Source organism: Tursiops truncatus, chromosome 3 (genome assembly GCF_011762595.2).
Source record: "Tursiops truncatus isolate mTurTru1 chromosome 3, mTurTru1.mat.Y, whole genome shotgun sequence".
Taxonomy (NCBI): Eukaryota; Metazoa; Chordata; class Mammalia; order Artiodactyla; family Delphinidae; genus Tursiops; species Tursiops truncatus.
The window spans coordinates 154731379-154748750 of record NC_047036.1 but is presented as its reverse complement, the minus strand read 5'-3'; the positions used below and the strand labels follow the sequence as shown (position 1 = coordinate 154748750).

The following is a 17372-nucleotide window of genomic DNA, read 5'->3' as shown; positions in this document are numbered from 1 at the left end:
TTCTATTGATTGGGGAAGGCCAAGAACCCTGTTTTGTATCAATATGACCTACTACTCATCAGGCTAATGAAAGGAATGTTTAACAAAATTTAGAAAAATGGGGAGCATCATGGACAAGTCTTCCAAAATTCTGATCAAGTTCTCTTTTGTGGGACCAAGAGCTCCCCAGAGGCGAGAACTTTCACCTCTCGGAAGTGGCCGGCCAGCGGCGTCCCCTAGGAAGTGTAGTCGGCGCGGGGCCAGAGGCATGCCGGGAGTCGTAGTTCTCCTGGGTTCGCGGGGCGGCGGGGACGGCTCGCGGCCTTTCTGGGGCTTTTGGCGCGGGTGATACCGGAATTGCTAGGGCACCGTGCCTGGGACTGAGAAGCTCCCGGTTGCCTCTTTCGGGTGGCGGTCGGAGCCAGCGCCTGTGACCGTCTGGGCTGGCAAGTGCGCGGGCCGGGCGGGGACGCGCGCTGGGGCACCAGGGAGACGCCACGGGCGGGTGGGTCTGGAGGCTGGCTGCACGGCCCGAGCCACGGTGCTTCGAGGGCGTCGCTCCCTCCCTCCCCACCCCCTACCCCCCAGACTCGCGGGGGGGGGGAGCACCCCTTCCAGGTGAGCTGGGGCGGGCCCGGGACTGCTGTCAGTGGGGGTCTTTTGTGGCTGGCTTTTCTGAGACTTCTAAATGAAACAGACAATGAAAACAAAAGCTAATGCCTAAGGAGACTTCATGTGTGCCGGGCGCTAGTCTGGCGCCTTGGATGAATTAACTCATTTCATCCTCAGATAACAGGTAGGTCCCCGTTTTACAGATGAAGAAAATGAGGCACAGAGTGAAGAGGTAATTTGCCAGCCTTGGACTCAGACCATGGTCACTTTTTGCCTCTACTACTTACCAGTTTTGTTTCTTTGGACAGGTCACTAGACTCCCTGGTTCTCAGTCTTTCTCACATCCGTAATACGGAGTAGCAATATTTTTTAGAGTCGTTGTGAGGATTAAATAATACATGTAAAGCATGCAAGATTTCTGGCGGGCAGAAGATGTGCATCATAGAGTAACTATGATACTTGTACAGCAGCTTCCCTTCCCTGGCTGAGTTTATCCAGCATACTCAGCTTGTTGAGCTTTCATGCCAGGTGCTATACCTGTAGAACCCGCTGCAAACTTAGGCGGCCAATGCAGGCAGCTGTGGCCACGGCTCTTCTCTGACGGTTGTCTGGCTGCTCCTCTTACCTTGTTTTCCCTGTTGGGGTTTGTATATGAAGAGCAAAGGACTATTTGGAGCTGTGGATGCTGCAAGAGGTGGCACCTGTGGAATTTGTGTTTGGGAGTGGCAAGCAATATGGCGTGCATTGTGTGAGAGTTCCCTAGGAAGAGCACAGCACTCCAGGAAGGAGCCACTCAGGAGCGCCTGCATTGGTCATTCCGCAGAGAAAGAGAGGGCACATGTGGGCAAGTTCCTTTATTGTGGTTTCTTCAGGAAGGAAAAGGTGAGGCAGGGCAAATGGGCTTAGGATTGGCTAGCTATGTTTGAAAGTGGGAGCCCAGGAATCTCACACTTGCTGTGACTGTCTGAGTGTGTAGTTTAAAGCTATCTTAAGGACTCCAGAAATCTGTGGTGAGTCACAGTTCGCTTAGATGTAGCTAATAGATCCCAGATGGATGTTAAAGCATCAGTTTATGGAAATTAGAAGTATGGTTAATACAAGGAGGAGGTGGAGGTTGGCAAATTGTCTTAGAACTTCATTGGCTTAGTAGGCACACACTTGGTTTGCATCATTTATGTGGGGTGGCTTTGTAGGGACCTGATGGACATTATGGGTGGTTGTATCTTCCTTTCTCCAAGCCATCCCTTGACGCCAGAGTTCTTCACAATACCTTTTTCTCTCTGCAGACCTACCTTATCAAGCACGCTGCTCTCCCTTGACAGGAAAACTAAGAAGGAAAGAATGGCTGTGGATTTGCTGCCTGCTCAGGTGACAGTAAGTAAATTTTGTCTTTTTAATGAATTGCCTTCTGTGTTCAGAGATGGTGGACATATTTCCATTCTTTGTCCAGGTACTTTGCTTTCCAGTGAAAACTATTGAGAATCCAGAGCCTGATGGGTTTTTCCCATGGTCCTGGCCTTATCAAGGGGTTGCTGAGGAATGTGCATCCTCTGTCCCCAGACAGAGGTCACTCTTAATTCACCCCAAAGTCATTTCATGACCAAAGATTGAGTCAGCTCTGAACATAGGCTTCCAGATAGGATAAGTGCTTGGTGAGGAGTATGGAGTATTAGGGAGTCTTTATTTTCACAGATGATATAGTGTCACTTGGAGCAAAGCCATGGAAGGGCCAGAAGAGACACCCTCAACAGATATTGAGCATGACAATGTACAGGATACTGTGTAGGGCACTGGAGGTACAAAGAGGAAAGTTGTTATTTCTGTCTTCAGGGAGTTTTTGGTCCTGATCTTAGGAATGAATGTCCAAGAGGATTCAGGGAAGAGATTCAAGAAGTGGAGTTATTTTGAGCTAATACTAAAGGTCAGGACTGATACCTGATGGGCATCACAGAAGGAGTTCAACGTGGCCTGGGCTCTGAGACTGGCACTGGGGAGGACAGAGGGCTCCCTCTTTATTGGGAGTTCCTCTGTCTAGTGCAACTAGATACTAAGCCGTCCAAATGTCCTTCTCATCTATCTGACTGATGCCTCTATCTCCTTCTATGATTGTTTTTTTCCCTGCTACTTCAGACTCCCCTCCTGGGCTCTTGTTTTTTGGTCTTCCCCCTTTTGAGATTTGTTTTCATTACTTAACCCTCAGTTTTCTGAGGATCTTTCTCAAATTTCTCTCCCCAGGCCTGAAGTTTTTCCTAAAGATCCAGTCTGTCATTCCCAAACTCTTATGCAATATTTCCACATGGAAGTCCCATCTTGCCCCCAATAGCAGCTTCCTTTCCTTCTGTTTGTCACTGGCTGCTTTTCTAAAAAGTAGTGGTAGCCCACAGGTTAAAAATGTGAACTCTGGAAGTTGATTTTTGGAGTTCACATGCAGGCTAGAGATGTGACTGGGCAAATTATTTTCTCCCTCTGTGCCTCATTTCCTCATTTGTAAGTGTGGTTAGTAATACACATGCCTCATTTAATCCTTACAAGAGGGCTGCTAATATCTGCATTTTACACATGAGGAAACTGAGGCACAGAGAAGCAAGTAACTTAATCAAGGTAGTACAGCTGGCTTTTGAACCCCAACAAAACAGTCTATACAGTTAACATGCTCTAAGAAAGTATATGTAAAGTGCTAAGAACAGCTCATAGTACATATTAAATCTCAGTAAATGCTGCCTGTCACTGCCATTAGTAACAGCAACAGCAGCATTAGTTTAGGACCTGCCAAATTTGGTACATATCTCCTCACTAGGCTACACTTTACTTTGATTCTTTAATTACAAGAAGATGGGTGTTTCAGGAAACCAAAATATAAAACCAGCAAAATGCAGTGCAAAGCAAAACCCAGCTTTCACTGTCTGAGCTTTCCCACACTCCCAAGCTGGAGAGACTGACTTGATTTTAGCTAAAGGAAGATGTAGAGAAGTATGTTTGCAACTCAGAGCCAGTTTTTGTGGACCACTAATTCAGTATCTAACCCTTTTAATTAAGTCTCTTAGAGACCCCGAGGTGACCCAATCACAGGTCTCATTACCCCATTTGAATCAGTTCAGTCGTAATATTCAATATCAACTTCTTTGCTCATTAACGGTCCTCAGACGTGAATTTCTCTCTGCTGTCTGTTAGAAAAATCAAATAGCAAATAAACAATTTTTGGAAAAAGCAGGATATTTTCAGATTTTACAAATATTCTTTATTCTCTTCTGTTTCCATGCAGCATATAATTTACCTTGTGGGGAAAAGATACATAGGACTTGGTGTTTATTGATTTATAGTCATAGTTTGTCAATTAACTTTTTTTTTGTAGTAAATCAGTATTTGTTTTTGTGATTGTCACTATTTTTTAAAATTATTTTTTAGGATAGTTTTAGATTTAGAGAAAAATTGCAAAGATAGTACCATAATTACCGTATACCCTGCACCCAGTTTTCCCTGTTACTAACATCTTCCATTATTATGAAACATTTGTTGTAATTAATGAGCCAGTGTTGATATACTATCATTAACTAAAGTCCATACTTTATTCAGATTTCTTTAGTTTTTATTTAAAGTCCTTTTTCTGTTGCAGGATCCCATCCAGGATCACATATTATGTTTAGCTGTCATGTTTCCTTAGGCTCCTCCTGGCTCTCAGTTTCTCAGCCTTTCCTCATTTTTGATGACCATAACAGTTTTGAGGAGCATTGGTTAGATGTTTTGTAGAATGTTCCTCTATTGTGATTTGTCTGATATTTTTCTTAATGTTAGGCTGAAGTTATAGGTTTTGGGGAGGAAGACCACAGAGGTAAAGTGTAATTCTCATCACAGCATCAAAACTACATATTAAATAACATGACTCATCACTGTTGATATTGACCTGATCACCTGACTGAAGTGTGTTTGCCAGGTTTCTCCGCGGTAAACTTCCTCTCTTTTTCCATCTTCCCACACTGTCCTCTTTGGAAAGAAGTCACTATGTGCAGCCCACACATAAGGAGTAGAGAGTTATGCTCCATCTCCTTGAGGGCAGAGAATCTACATAAATTATTTGGAATTCTAAATGGAGGATTGTCGCTTCTCCCCCATTTATATCAGTACAGACTCACAGATGCTTATTTTATATTTTGGGTTATAATCTAATACTGCTTTATTTTGTTGCTCAAATTGTTCCGTCTTTGGCCAGTGGGAGCTCTTTCAGTTTGTTCCTCTGTCCCTTTGACATACCCTTATGACTGTGTAGTTTTTTGTTTTGTTTTTGGAGCACTTCCTTACTTTTGGTACTGTAAGGTGCTCTAGGCTTATTTTGTGTCTTCCCTGGCCCAGAAATCATCTATTTCTCTAGTGGCCTTAGTTTCTTTTCTTGGAGAATCGTATTAGAAAGCAAGATTTAGGCCTTAGGTTTACTCATTGCTACTGGGGTGTCTTTGCTTTTAGATTCTCTCACCTGACAGAGCAAGGGAATATATGTATATACTAACCTCTGTGTGTGTGTATAAATATTTTATATGTAACCATGTGTGAGTGTATGTGTGTGTGTATATTTCTATATGTAACCACTTGTGTCTGTGTTAAGCTACATATTCGTTCATACTAATGTCTCCAACTCTAATTTATTACCACACGGATCATTCTAGCCTGCTCCCCTTCCTTACTTATAACGTGCCATTCCAACAACAGTGAGAAACCTAGCTCCCACCATCTGCCATCCTTTGACTTTAACCATTCAGTTCCAGTCTGCATGTGTAGTAGTATCTGAATTGTTAATCCATACTGCCCAGAAAACTACTTTATTAACCAGAGTACAGTACTTATGTGCAGTTCCTTTTGTCTTACAGACCCCACTCACTTCCAAAGTTAGTAAGGTCAGCACCTTTTCCACCACCTCCTTCACTGGTTTTTGTCATACATTTGTATTATATTTAGATCATTGTGTCAGATTCTGTGTTCCATTCTGGGACCCCCCCCCCAACATCCTAAATGATTTTTTTAAATTTGCATACATTAAGTTTAACTCTTTGTGTTGTAAACTTCTATAAGTTTTCAAAAATGCCTTGTGTCATGTATCCACCATTACAATATCATACAGAATAGTTTCACTAAAAATTTCCCTTTGCTTCACCTATTCAACCATCTTCCCCTGCCCCACTCCAAACTTCTGGCAACTGCAAATCTTCGTACTGTCTCTACATATCAGTAATACTTCTTTTTTATTTTAAATTAATGGTTGTCCTGCAGTTTGCCATATAAATTACCACTAATCTAAGTCTACCTTTGAATAATACTATGTTACTTCCTAGGTATTACAAATACCTTGTAATAGAGTAATCCCAATTCCTCCCACCCATCCCTTATGGCATTACTATCAGTCATTTTACTCATCCTATGCTATAATCACCCAATTCATTGTTATTATTACTTTAAGCAAACAGTTATCTTTTAGATCAACTAAGAATAAGAAAATACCTTGGCTTATTTCTTCTTTGTCACTCTTCCTTAGTGTAGATTCACGTTTCTGACCTGCATTATTTTCTTTTCTCCCTGGAGAACTTGGTTCTTCATTTTCTTGCACGGCAGGTCTGCTGGTAATGAAGTTTTTGCTTGTTTGAGAAAGTTTATTTCTCATCCCTTTTGAATTCCTTGAATATGGAATTGTAGATTGGCATTTTCTTTAAATATTTTAAATATTTCTCTTCTTATTTGTGTGGTTTCTAATGAGAAAATCCACTGTAATTCTTACCCTTGTTCCTCTATGGGTAACATGTGTTTTCTCCTTATCTTTGGTGTTTGGCATTTGAATATGATATGCTTAGGTGTACATTTTTGGTTTTTATCCTTTTTGGCATTCTCTGGACTTCCTGGATCTGTGGTTTGTGTCTGTCACTAATTTTGGAAAATTCTCAGCCATTATTATTTCAAATATTCCTTTTATTTTATTCTCTTTTTCTTTTCCTCCTGGTATTCTAATTATCAAGTAATTTTAAATGATCAAATTTAAATGTTGTATTTTTAACATGGGAGGATATATATGATATATCAATAAGAAACTTAAGGGCATGAAACAATAATCATTTATTATTTTTCACAGTTTCTCTGGGTCAGGAATACAGACAGGCAGCAGAGACAACTTCTCTCTCCTGTACAAAGCCTGGGGTCTCAGCTGAAAGACTCAAAGTTTAGAGGCTAGAATCATCTGAAGTGTCTTTCACTCACATGTATAGTAGTTGATGCCAGCTCATGGCTGAGACCTTAGCTAGGGCTGTTGGATTAAACATCCACTTGTAGTCCCTTTGTGTGTCTTGGGCTTACAATATGGTGGCCAGATTCCAAGGGTGAACATCAAGTGAGCCAGGTGGAAAGCGTATTCTTTCCTCAGAAGTCACATAACATTACTTCACTGAATTCTACTGGTCACAGCACCTAGAATCCCCTGCACAGATTGAAAGGAAGGAAACATAGACCTCACTTCTTGGTGGGAGAAGTGTCAATGTCACATTATAGAAGAGCACGTGATATGGGAGGTATATTGGTGTGGTCATCTTGGGAAAGTACAATCTGCCACATCTGTCAGAATTTAAAATGCACATATACTTTGAGCCAATAGTTCAACCTCTACCAGTTTATCTTATAAATATAGATGTACACATACCCAGAGATATCTGCATGAGAATGGTCATTGTGCATTGTATGTGACAGCAAAAAACAGAAACCATCTAAATACCCATCAATAAAGGAAATGGTAAATAAGTTTTGGTATCTGTACAATGGCATATATCATGTAGTTGTTAAAAACAATAAGGTGTGTATATGCAGATGTGGCAAGATCTGTAAGATACAAGTTAAACATTCAGAATTTTTCCATTAAAAACAAGAATACATATGTGTATTTGCACAAAACATTTCTGGAAAGAAAGAATAAAAACTTGATACCAGTTACCTATAGGATGGAGCTGCTAACATATCACTGTGTGCTCTTTTGTGCTCTTCATATTCTTTAGCATGTGTCTGTTTTCCTCTTGTTTAAATAAATGGCCAAAAGAACACATGGATATGCAATTGGATATGAATTTTGTAATATGTTCTTAAAACCTGTCTGTAATAGGATTTAGTGTGATATATATTTTGTTCTTTTTGTTTTCAGTTTTTTTCAGATTTTTCTAAAGTGTTTATGTTTAATCTGTGCACTTTTTTAAAAGCTAGTGAAATTTAAAAAGGAAAAGAATGTCATTTTGGTGGGAGTGTTCTAAGGCCCAGGGAAATGGGACTGGAAGTAAAGATAGAATGTGGGGTTGCCATGGGTATTCTGCTTACGGCAGCAAGAAGCCTGCTCAGGCTGCTGTAACAAAATGTCACAGGCTTAAGCAAAAGAAATTTATTTTCTCACAGTCCTAGAGGATATAAGTCTAAGATCAAGATGTTGGCAGGTTTGGTTTCTTCTGAGGCCTGTCTGCTTGGCTTGTAGAAAGGCTGCATTCTCAGTGTCCTCACATGGTCTTACCTCTGTGCATGTGCCTGTCTGTGTCCTAATCTCCTCTTATAAGGACACCAGACATACTGAATTAGGGCCCAATCTAAAGACAATCTTTTAACTTAAATACCTCTTTAAAGACCTTAACTCCAGATTCTGAGGGTACTAGAGATTAGGACTTAAACATATGAATGGGTGGGAGGGATAATTCAGCTCATAATTAAGCCCTTTCATTGGGTCCTATAGAAAGATTGCTTTTCCTATCATCCCATTCATTCTTTCAATTCAAACATATTTGACATAGTTCTGTGGCCTCTCTCTGTAAGGCCTTTCCTGTGATCTCTGGATTATAGAGTGTGTGGTCTGTAAGCCTAATAAAGGCTAGGCTGAAGCAGAATCTCTGAGCCCATGGCTGACCCTGGTTCCAAACACCCAGGTTACCTGTTCTAGTCCCAGCAGAGCTAAGCAGCTTTTCTCAAGGAGGCCATGACCCAGAACTAGAAATTTAAGTAAATAGGGAGTTAGCATACAGCAGATTTTTTTTTTTTTTTTTTTTTTGCGGTACTTGGGCCTCTCACTGTTGCGGCCTCTCCCGTTGCGGAGCACAGGCTCCGGACGTGCAAGCTCAGCGGCCATGGCTCACGGGCCCAGCTGCTCCGCGGCATGTGGGATCTTCCCGGCCCAGGGCACGAACCCGTGTCCCCTGCATCGGCAGGCAGACTCTCAACCACTGCGCCACCAGGGAAGCCCCAGCAGATATTTTTTGACTGCATAATATCTAAACCATATTCCTGTGTTTGGGGAATTCTCCTCTTTTTCAGTCTTAGTAGGAAAAAGAGACCACTTCACATTCGAGAGGCTAAAATGACCATATACTTGATTTTCCAGCTTCCATTATACATCAAGTACAGGTGTGTGATCCAAGTTTGGTCATTTAGTTGTACTCACCGTGGACTTTGAGACAGAAGCTAGGAATGTAAAGGAACAGGAACAATGTAGAGTGCACTCTGGTGGTTGTGGCAGCAGCAGTAACATTGAGTTTGTAGAGGAAGGAGGAGGAGGAGCTCAGCAAAAGCAGAGTCTGTCTACTGGGTGTGGGAGTGGTGGTAAGGCTGTACCGTCCAGTTTTCAATAGCAATAGTGTTCTCACAAGTCTGGTTTTCTAGTGTGATCCTGACTGTAGTCCAGAATGTTGCCTGGCCTCCCTGGTTTATGCTCATTTTCCAAGCCTAGTTCTGTGACTATCAATGCTCTTACAGCTCCCCTGTCCATTTTCTTTGTACATGAGCCAGAGTCCATTTCTGTTGCTTGAAACCGAAGAAACTTGACAGATATACTTCTTATGAAGCTACCTGCTGAAACCCAGAGTTGTATTTTACACCTTTAAAATACAGCTTAGATTACCAGTGTTTCTTTTTTTTTTTAATTACTTACTTACTTACTTAATTAATTTTTGGCTGCATTGGGTCTTCATTGCTGCGTGCAGGCCAGGGCTTGAACCCTTGTCCCCTGCATTGGCAGGCAGATTCTTAACCACTGCACCACCAGGGAAGTCCCACCAGTGTTTCTAAATGGGGTCATTTTAGCATTTTGGATGGAGCCATCTTTCATTGTGCAGGACTGTCTTGAGCATATTTAAATGATTAACAACCTTGATCCCTTCCCTTAAATGCCACTAGCAAATCCCTTAGTCATTGTGAGAAAGAAAAAGGCCCTCACACATCTCCAAACTTAACCTGGGGAAGGGGAAGGATACCATACACTCATGAGAGCAACAAGTCTAGATGATTGAGATCTTTCAGGTCTGCATTTCTAGGATTCCGTCATTTTGTTATTTCTTGATATCTCATGAACTTGCCTAGACTCACTGAATATTTTGTTTTATACTTAAAAAGTAATACATGGGCTTCCAGCTTCTGACAATAGAAGAATAGCTCCTATCAGACCAATTCATCTGTGGATGAGAACCAAGCTCTGGACAAAATATGAGAAACAACCACCTGAAGGCATTGAAGAGAAACCAAAAGCAGACAGATATTGGACAACTGTCTACATTTGGCTGAAGAGACTGTCACAGGGTAAATATTCTAGTTTTTACAGCTTTTGCCTAGGGACAGGCCACAGTCAGCACCAACAGAATGGTTAAAACTTGATTAGAAACCTGTAATCTTACTATCATGAAGAATCACAAGACAGAGTTTGGGGCAACCTTAGCATCTGGAAAGTGGAGGGGCCTTAAAAAGGAGAGAGCCAGAGAGGGGGAGCCCTGTATCCTGTGCATAAACTCTGCCCAAATCTCTGGCTGACCCCTGAACCACACCATGCACAAGACAGACTCACAGTAACCCAACAAAGAACTGAAGAGAGATTTTTGCTGCTGCCTATTACTGAGATGACAGAGTTTGATATTTGAGCACTGCTAAATTAACTACCTGCTTAAAAAAAAATCAGTACTTCTTAAAGAAACATAACAAAATCCAGAGTCTACATTATAAACTATACAATGTCCAGGATAAGGTAGACATATGAAGAGATGGGAAAATGTGACCAATATTCAAGAGAAAGGCAATCAGCAGAGACCAAACCCAAGATGACTCAGATGCTGGAATTAGTGGGCAGATATTATTTTATTTTTATATTTTAAAATTTTTATTGGAGTGTAGTTGATTTACAATGTTGTGTTAGTTTCAGTTGTACAGCAAAGTGAATCAGTTATACATGTACATATATACACTCTTTTTTAGATTCTTTTCCCATATAGGCCATTACAGAGTATTGAGTAGAGTTCCCTGTGCTATACAGTAGGTCCTTATTAGTTACCTATTTTATATATAGTAGTGTGTATATGTCAATCCCAATCTTCAAATTTATCCCTCCCCCCACCCCTTGCCCCCTGGTAACCATAAGTTTGTTTTCTACGTCTGTAACTCTTTCTGTTTTGTAGATAAATTCACTTTGTACCCTTTTTTTAGCCTCCACATATAAGCAGTATCATATGTTATTTGTCTTTCTCTGCAGCCGGCAGATTTTAAAACCACTGTTATAACTATGTGCAGGGATTTAAAGGAGAATATGCATGCAATAAATAAGTCAATAGGAAATCCAAGCAGAGAACTAGAGACTATGAAAAAGTAATAGAAATTTTGTAACTGAAGAATAAAATATCTGAAACATAAAAAGAATCACTGAATAGGCTTAACCTTTGGAAACGAACATAAGAAAATGTTAGTAAACTTGTAGATATATCAACAGAAAATGTCCTAACTGAAGAATAGGGATAAAAAGCTTCAGTTACCAGTAAAACAATGTTACAGGTCTAAGATACATGTAGTTGGAATTCAAGAAGAAGAGGAGAGAGAGAGAATGGGACAGAAAATATATTGAAATAATGGCCAAAATTTTCCCAAATTTGTTTAAAAAAAAACAAAAACAGATATTTACAGATTGACTACACTCACTGAACCTCAAGCAGAATAAATACAAGGGAAACCACAGCTAGGCACATCATTGACCAGTGCTGTGTAACAGGAATATAATGTGAACCATGAATGCAAGTCACATGTTTAAAATTTTGGGGGAGCGGATCCAGATGGCAGAGGAGTAGGATGCGGACCTCACCTTCTCCACAGAGATACATCAAAAATACATCTACATGTGGAACGACTCTCACAGAACATCTACTGAATGCAGGCAGAAGACCTCAGACTTCCAAAAGGGCAAGAAAATCTCCACATAACTGGATAGGACAAAAGAAAAAAAAAAGAGAGGGAGAGAAGCAAATTGGTACAGGACCTGCACCACTGGGAGAGAGCTATAAAAGAGGAAGGGTTTCCACAAATGGAGAAGTCCCCTCACTGGTGGGAGGTCAGCCAGGACACAGGGGGAGCTTTGGAGCCTCAGAGGAGAGCACAGCAGCAGGTTTGCAGAGGGCAAAGCAGAGAGACAGACCTGCACAGACAATTGGTGTTGACAGGCACTCCCCAGCCTGAGAAGCTCGTCTGTTGGGGTGGGCAGGGGCTGTGTGCTGACACTCAGGCTTTGGAGGTCAGACCCTGGGGAGAAGACAAGGGTTGGCTAAGCAAAGATAGCCTGAGGGGGCTAGGGTGTGGTGCGCCACAACCAAAGGAATCCAGGAAGAAGCCTGGGCCCACCAGAGAGGCAAGACACCATTGTTGGGGGGCATATGAGGAGAGGGGCATGCCCACCATAGGAGTTTCTTTCTCCTAGTGCTCTCAGGCAGCAGGGCACCACCTACACAAGCTACAGGGGCAGGTACAAGCCACTGCTGCCATCTCAGACCCCAGAGGTGGGCGTGGACTGCTGCCGCCACCAAGGGTCCTATGAGCAGGTGCAGGTCGCTGTCCCTACCTTCCTGGGAGTATGCGCAGCCCACCAATGCCAGGGGTCCTGTGACCTGGTGCCACTGTCCCCACCTCCCCAGGGGTGCATGCAATCTCCTGCAGCTGCCAAGAGTCCCACAGCCAAGTGCCATCCACTGCCCCTGCCTCCCCAGGAGTATGTGCAGCTAGCTGCCCTTGCTGAGGGACCCGCGACCGGGAGCCAACTGCTACCCCTGCCTTCCTGGGAGTGTGCGCGCAGTCCATGCACCTGCACACCCCCATCAAGGGGATAATGGCCAGCACATGCTGAGGAAAGAGTTGGCAAGCATCCAAACCAAAAACAGCCCTCACACTGAAAAAATATTAAACCCACACAAGCTATGCAGGGAAGCTCCCACATATAAATAGCCCTCCAAGACTACAGTAGATATTTGTTTCTCCTAAACTCACAGAGTAAGAGAAATATAAGCAAAAGGAAGAAGCAGAGGAACCACTCTCAGTTAAAGACCAAGAGAATTCCCCTGAAGGAACAAACCATGAAACAGACCTCTTCAGTCTAACAGACAATGAGTTCAAAAAGGAGGCAATGAAAATAAGTAATTAAGAAAGGCTATTGACAGAAATGCAGATTACTGTGAAAAGGAACTAGAAACTATAAGAAGGAGCCAAGAAAAATTAGAAAATTCATTTGCCGAGATGAAAGCTGAGCTCAAGGCAAAGAAGAAGAACGATTAATGCAGAAGAAAGAATAAGTGACCTGAAAGGTAGAATGGAAATTATCCAATCAAACACCAGACAAAAGCCAAATGAAAAAAAATGAAAGCAATATGAGACATATGGGATAATATAAAGTAGGCCAATCTATGCATAGTAGGGATTCCAGAAGGAGAAGAAAGAGAAAAGGGGATTGAAAATGTATTTGAAGCTATTATGGCTGAAAACCTCCCAAACATAAAGAAGGAAACAGATATCCAGATCCAGGAAGCACAGAGTGTCCCAAATAAGATGAACCCAAACAGACCTACACCAAGACATTATAATAAAATTGGCAAAAGTTATAGAGAGGATTCTAAAGGCAGCAAGAGGAAAAACAAAGAGTTAATTACAAGGGAACCCCATAAGGCTATCAGCTGATTTCTCTACAGAAGCAATGCAGGCCAGCAGGAAGTAACAAAATGTATTCAAAGGCTTGAAAGAGAAAAATTTCCAGCCTAGAATACTCTGCCAAGCAAGATTATCATTTAGAATAGGAGAGGAAATAAAGAAGTTCTTAGACAAGCAAAAACTAAAAGAATACAACAATACTAAACCTATCCTAAAAGAAATACTGAAAGGTCATCTCTAGAAAAGAAGCAAGAAGATATAGGTAGGAGGAGATCACAATTGGAAAGTAAATCACTTAAATTAGCTAGTATACAGATCAAAAAGAAAAAAAAAAGCTATTTGTGAAAGCAATGATTAAACATAAGCAACAGCAAAGGGATAGACATGAAGATGTAAAAAGGGACATCAAAATCATAAAACATGGGGAAGGAGAGTAAGAAAATGCAGATTCTTTTTCTTTCTTTTTCTTTTTTTGAATATGTTTGAGACTGTATGACTATCAGTCTAAAGCAAGCAGATATAGTAAGGGGTTAACATACTTGAAAAATGGGACAACCCACAAATCAAAAACACAGTAGACTCACAAAAACTGAAAAGAAGAGAACACAAACATAAAATAAAAGGAAATCATCAAATCACAAAAAGAAAAAGGAACAAAGAAGAAACAAAGAATCTACTGGAAAAACAGGTTTGAAATGGCAATAAATGCATATGTGTCGATAATTACCTTAAATGTCAATGGACTGAATACTCCAATCAAAAGACATAGAGTGTCAGACTGAATAAAAAAACACCAAAAGCCTACAATATGCTGCCTACAGGAGACCCACCTTAGAGCAAAGGACACACATAGTTTTTTTAATTTAATTTGGTTCTGGGTCTTAGTTTCAGCAGGTGAGCTCCTTAGTTGCAGCAGGTGGGCTCCTTAGTTGTGGCTCAAGGGCTCCTTAGTTGCAGTTCACTGGCTACTTAGTTGTGACACATAGGCTCCTTAGTTGCAGCACACGGGCTCCTTAGTTGTGGCATGCAAACTCTTAGTTGTGGCATGCATGTGGGATCTAGTTCCCTGACCAGGGATTGAACCCAGGCCACCTGCATTGGGAGTGTGGAGTCTTAACCACTGTGTCACCAGGGAAGTCCCAGGACACATGTAGATTGAAAGTGAGGGAGTGGAAAAAGATATTTCAGGCAGATGGAAATGACAAGAAAGCAGGAGTTGCAATACTCATATCAGACAAAGTAGACTTTAAAGTAAAGACTATAAGGAAAGATAAAGAAGGACACTATATAATGATAAAAGGATCAATACAAGTAGAGGATATTACCTCATCAACTTATATGCACTTAATGTAGCAGCACCCAAATACATAAAACAAATACCTACAGACATAAAAGGAGAAATCAGTGGGAATACAATAATAGTAGGAGACTTTAACACCCCACTCACATCAATGGACAGATCTTCCAGACAGAGAATCAGTAAGGCAACAGAGATCCTAAATGATACAATAGAGCAGTTAGACTTAATTGATATTTTCAGGACGTTACCTCCAAAACAAAACAAAATGGAGTACACACTCTTTTCAAGCGCACACAGAACATTCTCTACGATTGGCCACATGCTAGGGCACAAAACTAACCTCAGCAAATTTAAGAGTATAGAAATTATTTCAAGCATCTTCTCTGATCACAATGGCATGAAACTAGAAATCAACCACAGGAAAAGAAATGAGAAAAAAACAACTACATAGATACTAAACAACATGCCACTAAAAATCCAGTGGGTCAACGAGGAAATCAAAAAGAAAATTTTAAAAAATACCTTGAGACAAATGTCAATGAAAACACAACCATACAAAATCTATGGGTTGCAGCAAAAGCAGTTCTTAGCTGGAAGTTCACAGTGATACAGGCCATCATCAAAAAAACAAGAAGAATCTCTGGTAAACAACCAAACCTACCACCTAAAAGAATCAGAAAAAGAAGAACAAACAAAACCTAAAGTCAGCAGAAGGAAGGAAATAATAAAGATCAGGGAGGAAATAAATAAAATAGAGATTTTTTTAAAAGTAGAAAATAATCAATAAAACCAAGAGCTGGTTCTTTGAAAGGGTAAACAAAATAAAAAAACCTCTGGCCAGACTCACCAAGAAGAAAAGAGAGAGAACCCAAATAAACAAAATAAGAAATGAAAAAAGAGAAATCTCAACTGATACTGCAGAAATACAAAAAACCATAAGAGAATACTATGAACAATTATATGCCAACACATTTGACAACCTAGAAGAAATGGACAACTTTCTAGAAACATACAGCCCACTGAAATTGAATCAAGAAGAAATAGATGATTTGAACAGACCAATCACTAGACGTGAAATAGAATCTGTAATTTAAAAAAACTCCTTACAAACAAAAGTCCAGGACCGGATGGCTTCACAGGCGAATTCTACCAAACATATAAAGAAGAACTTAAACTGATTCTTCTCAAACTCTTCCAAAAGATTGAAGAGGAGGGAATACTCCCAAAGACGTTCTATGAAGCCATCATCACCCTGATACCGAAACCAGACAAAGACACCACCAAAAAAGGAAATTACAGGGCAATATCTTTGATGAATATAGATGCAAAAAATCTCAACAAAATATTAGCAAACCAAATCCAACAACACATAAAAAAGATCATACACCATGACCAAGTGGGATTCATCCCAGCTTCACAAGGATGGTTCTACACTCGCAAATCAATTAATGTAATACACCACATTAACAAAAGAAAAGTAAAAAACCACATGACCATCTCAATAGATGCAGAAAAAGCGTTCAACAAAATTCAACATCCATCCATGATAAAAACTCTTACAAAAGTGGGAATAGGGGAATATCTGAACTTAATTAAAGCCATTTATGACAAACTCACAGCCAATATAATACTCAATGGTGAAGAGCTAAAAGCCTTCCCACTAAAATCTGGAACAAGACAAGGATGCCAACTCTCACCACTTCTATTCAACATAGTATTGGAAGTCCTAGCCACAGCAATCGGACAAGAAAAAGGAATAAAAGATATCCAAATTGGAAGGGAAGAGGTAAAATCGTCATATGCAGATGACATGATACTATATATAGGAAACCCTAAGGACCCAACACAGGAGCTACTAGATCTAATAAATGAATTCAGCAAAGTAGCAGAATACAAGATTAACATTCAAAAATCAGTTGCATTTTTTTTTTTTTTGGCTGTGTCGGGTCTTCATTGTGGCATGTGGGATCTTTTGTTGTGGTGTGTGGGCTCTTCATTGTGGTGCATGGGCTTCTTGCTAGTTGTGGCATGCATGTTTTCTCTCTCTGGTTGTGGCATGCAGGCTCTAGGGCACGTGGGCTCTGTAGTTGTGGTGTGTGGACTCCAGAGTGTGTAGGCTCTGTAGTTTGTGACACACAGGCTCTCTAGTTGAAGAGCAGGCTCAGTAGTTGTGGTGCACGGGCTTAGTTGCCCCATGGCATGTGGGATCTTAGTTCACTGACCAGGGATTGAACCTGCATCCCCTGCATTGGAAGGCAGATTCTTTACCACTGGACCACCAGGGAAGTCCCTTGGTTGCATTTCTGCACACTAAAAATGAAATATCGGAAAGGGAATGTAAAAAAAAAACCTTTTAAAGTAGCACCCCCCAAAAATAAAATACCTGGGAATAAACCTGACCAAGGAGGTGAAATACTTGTACACTGAGAACAATAAGACATTAATAAAGGAAATTAAAGAGGATTCAAAGAAATGGAAAGATATCCCATGCTCTTGGATCGGAAGAATTAATATTGTTAAAATGGCATTCTACCAAAAGCAATCTACA

At 40.8% G+C, this 17372-nt stretch overlaps 1 protein-coding gene across 5 annotated transcripts in view; it reads left to right on the top strand.

Moving 5' to 3' along the window:
- LOC101338161 (uncharacterized) overlaps nucleotides 1–17372 on the top strand; it is a 63305-nt gene that overhangs the window by 25598 nt on the left and 20335 nt on the right. For 2 of the 5 annotated variants that reach the window (XM_073802907.1, XM_073802903.1), the window contains exon 2: nucleotides 1878–1965. The exons of 1 other annotated variant lie outside the window; for it this stretch is intronic. In XM_073802907.1, the coding sequence (XP_073659008.1) occupies nucleotides 1933–1965 (33 nt within the window). In that variant the 5' untranslated portion in view covers nucleotides 1878–1932. Of the gene's footprint in view, nucleotides 1–267; nucleotides 598–627; nucleotides 776–1877; nucleotides 1966–17372 lie in introns of those variants that run through there. 2 more of the 5 variants (XM_073802904.1, XM_073802906.1) reach the window with 2 other exon arrangements.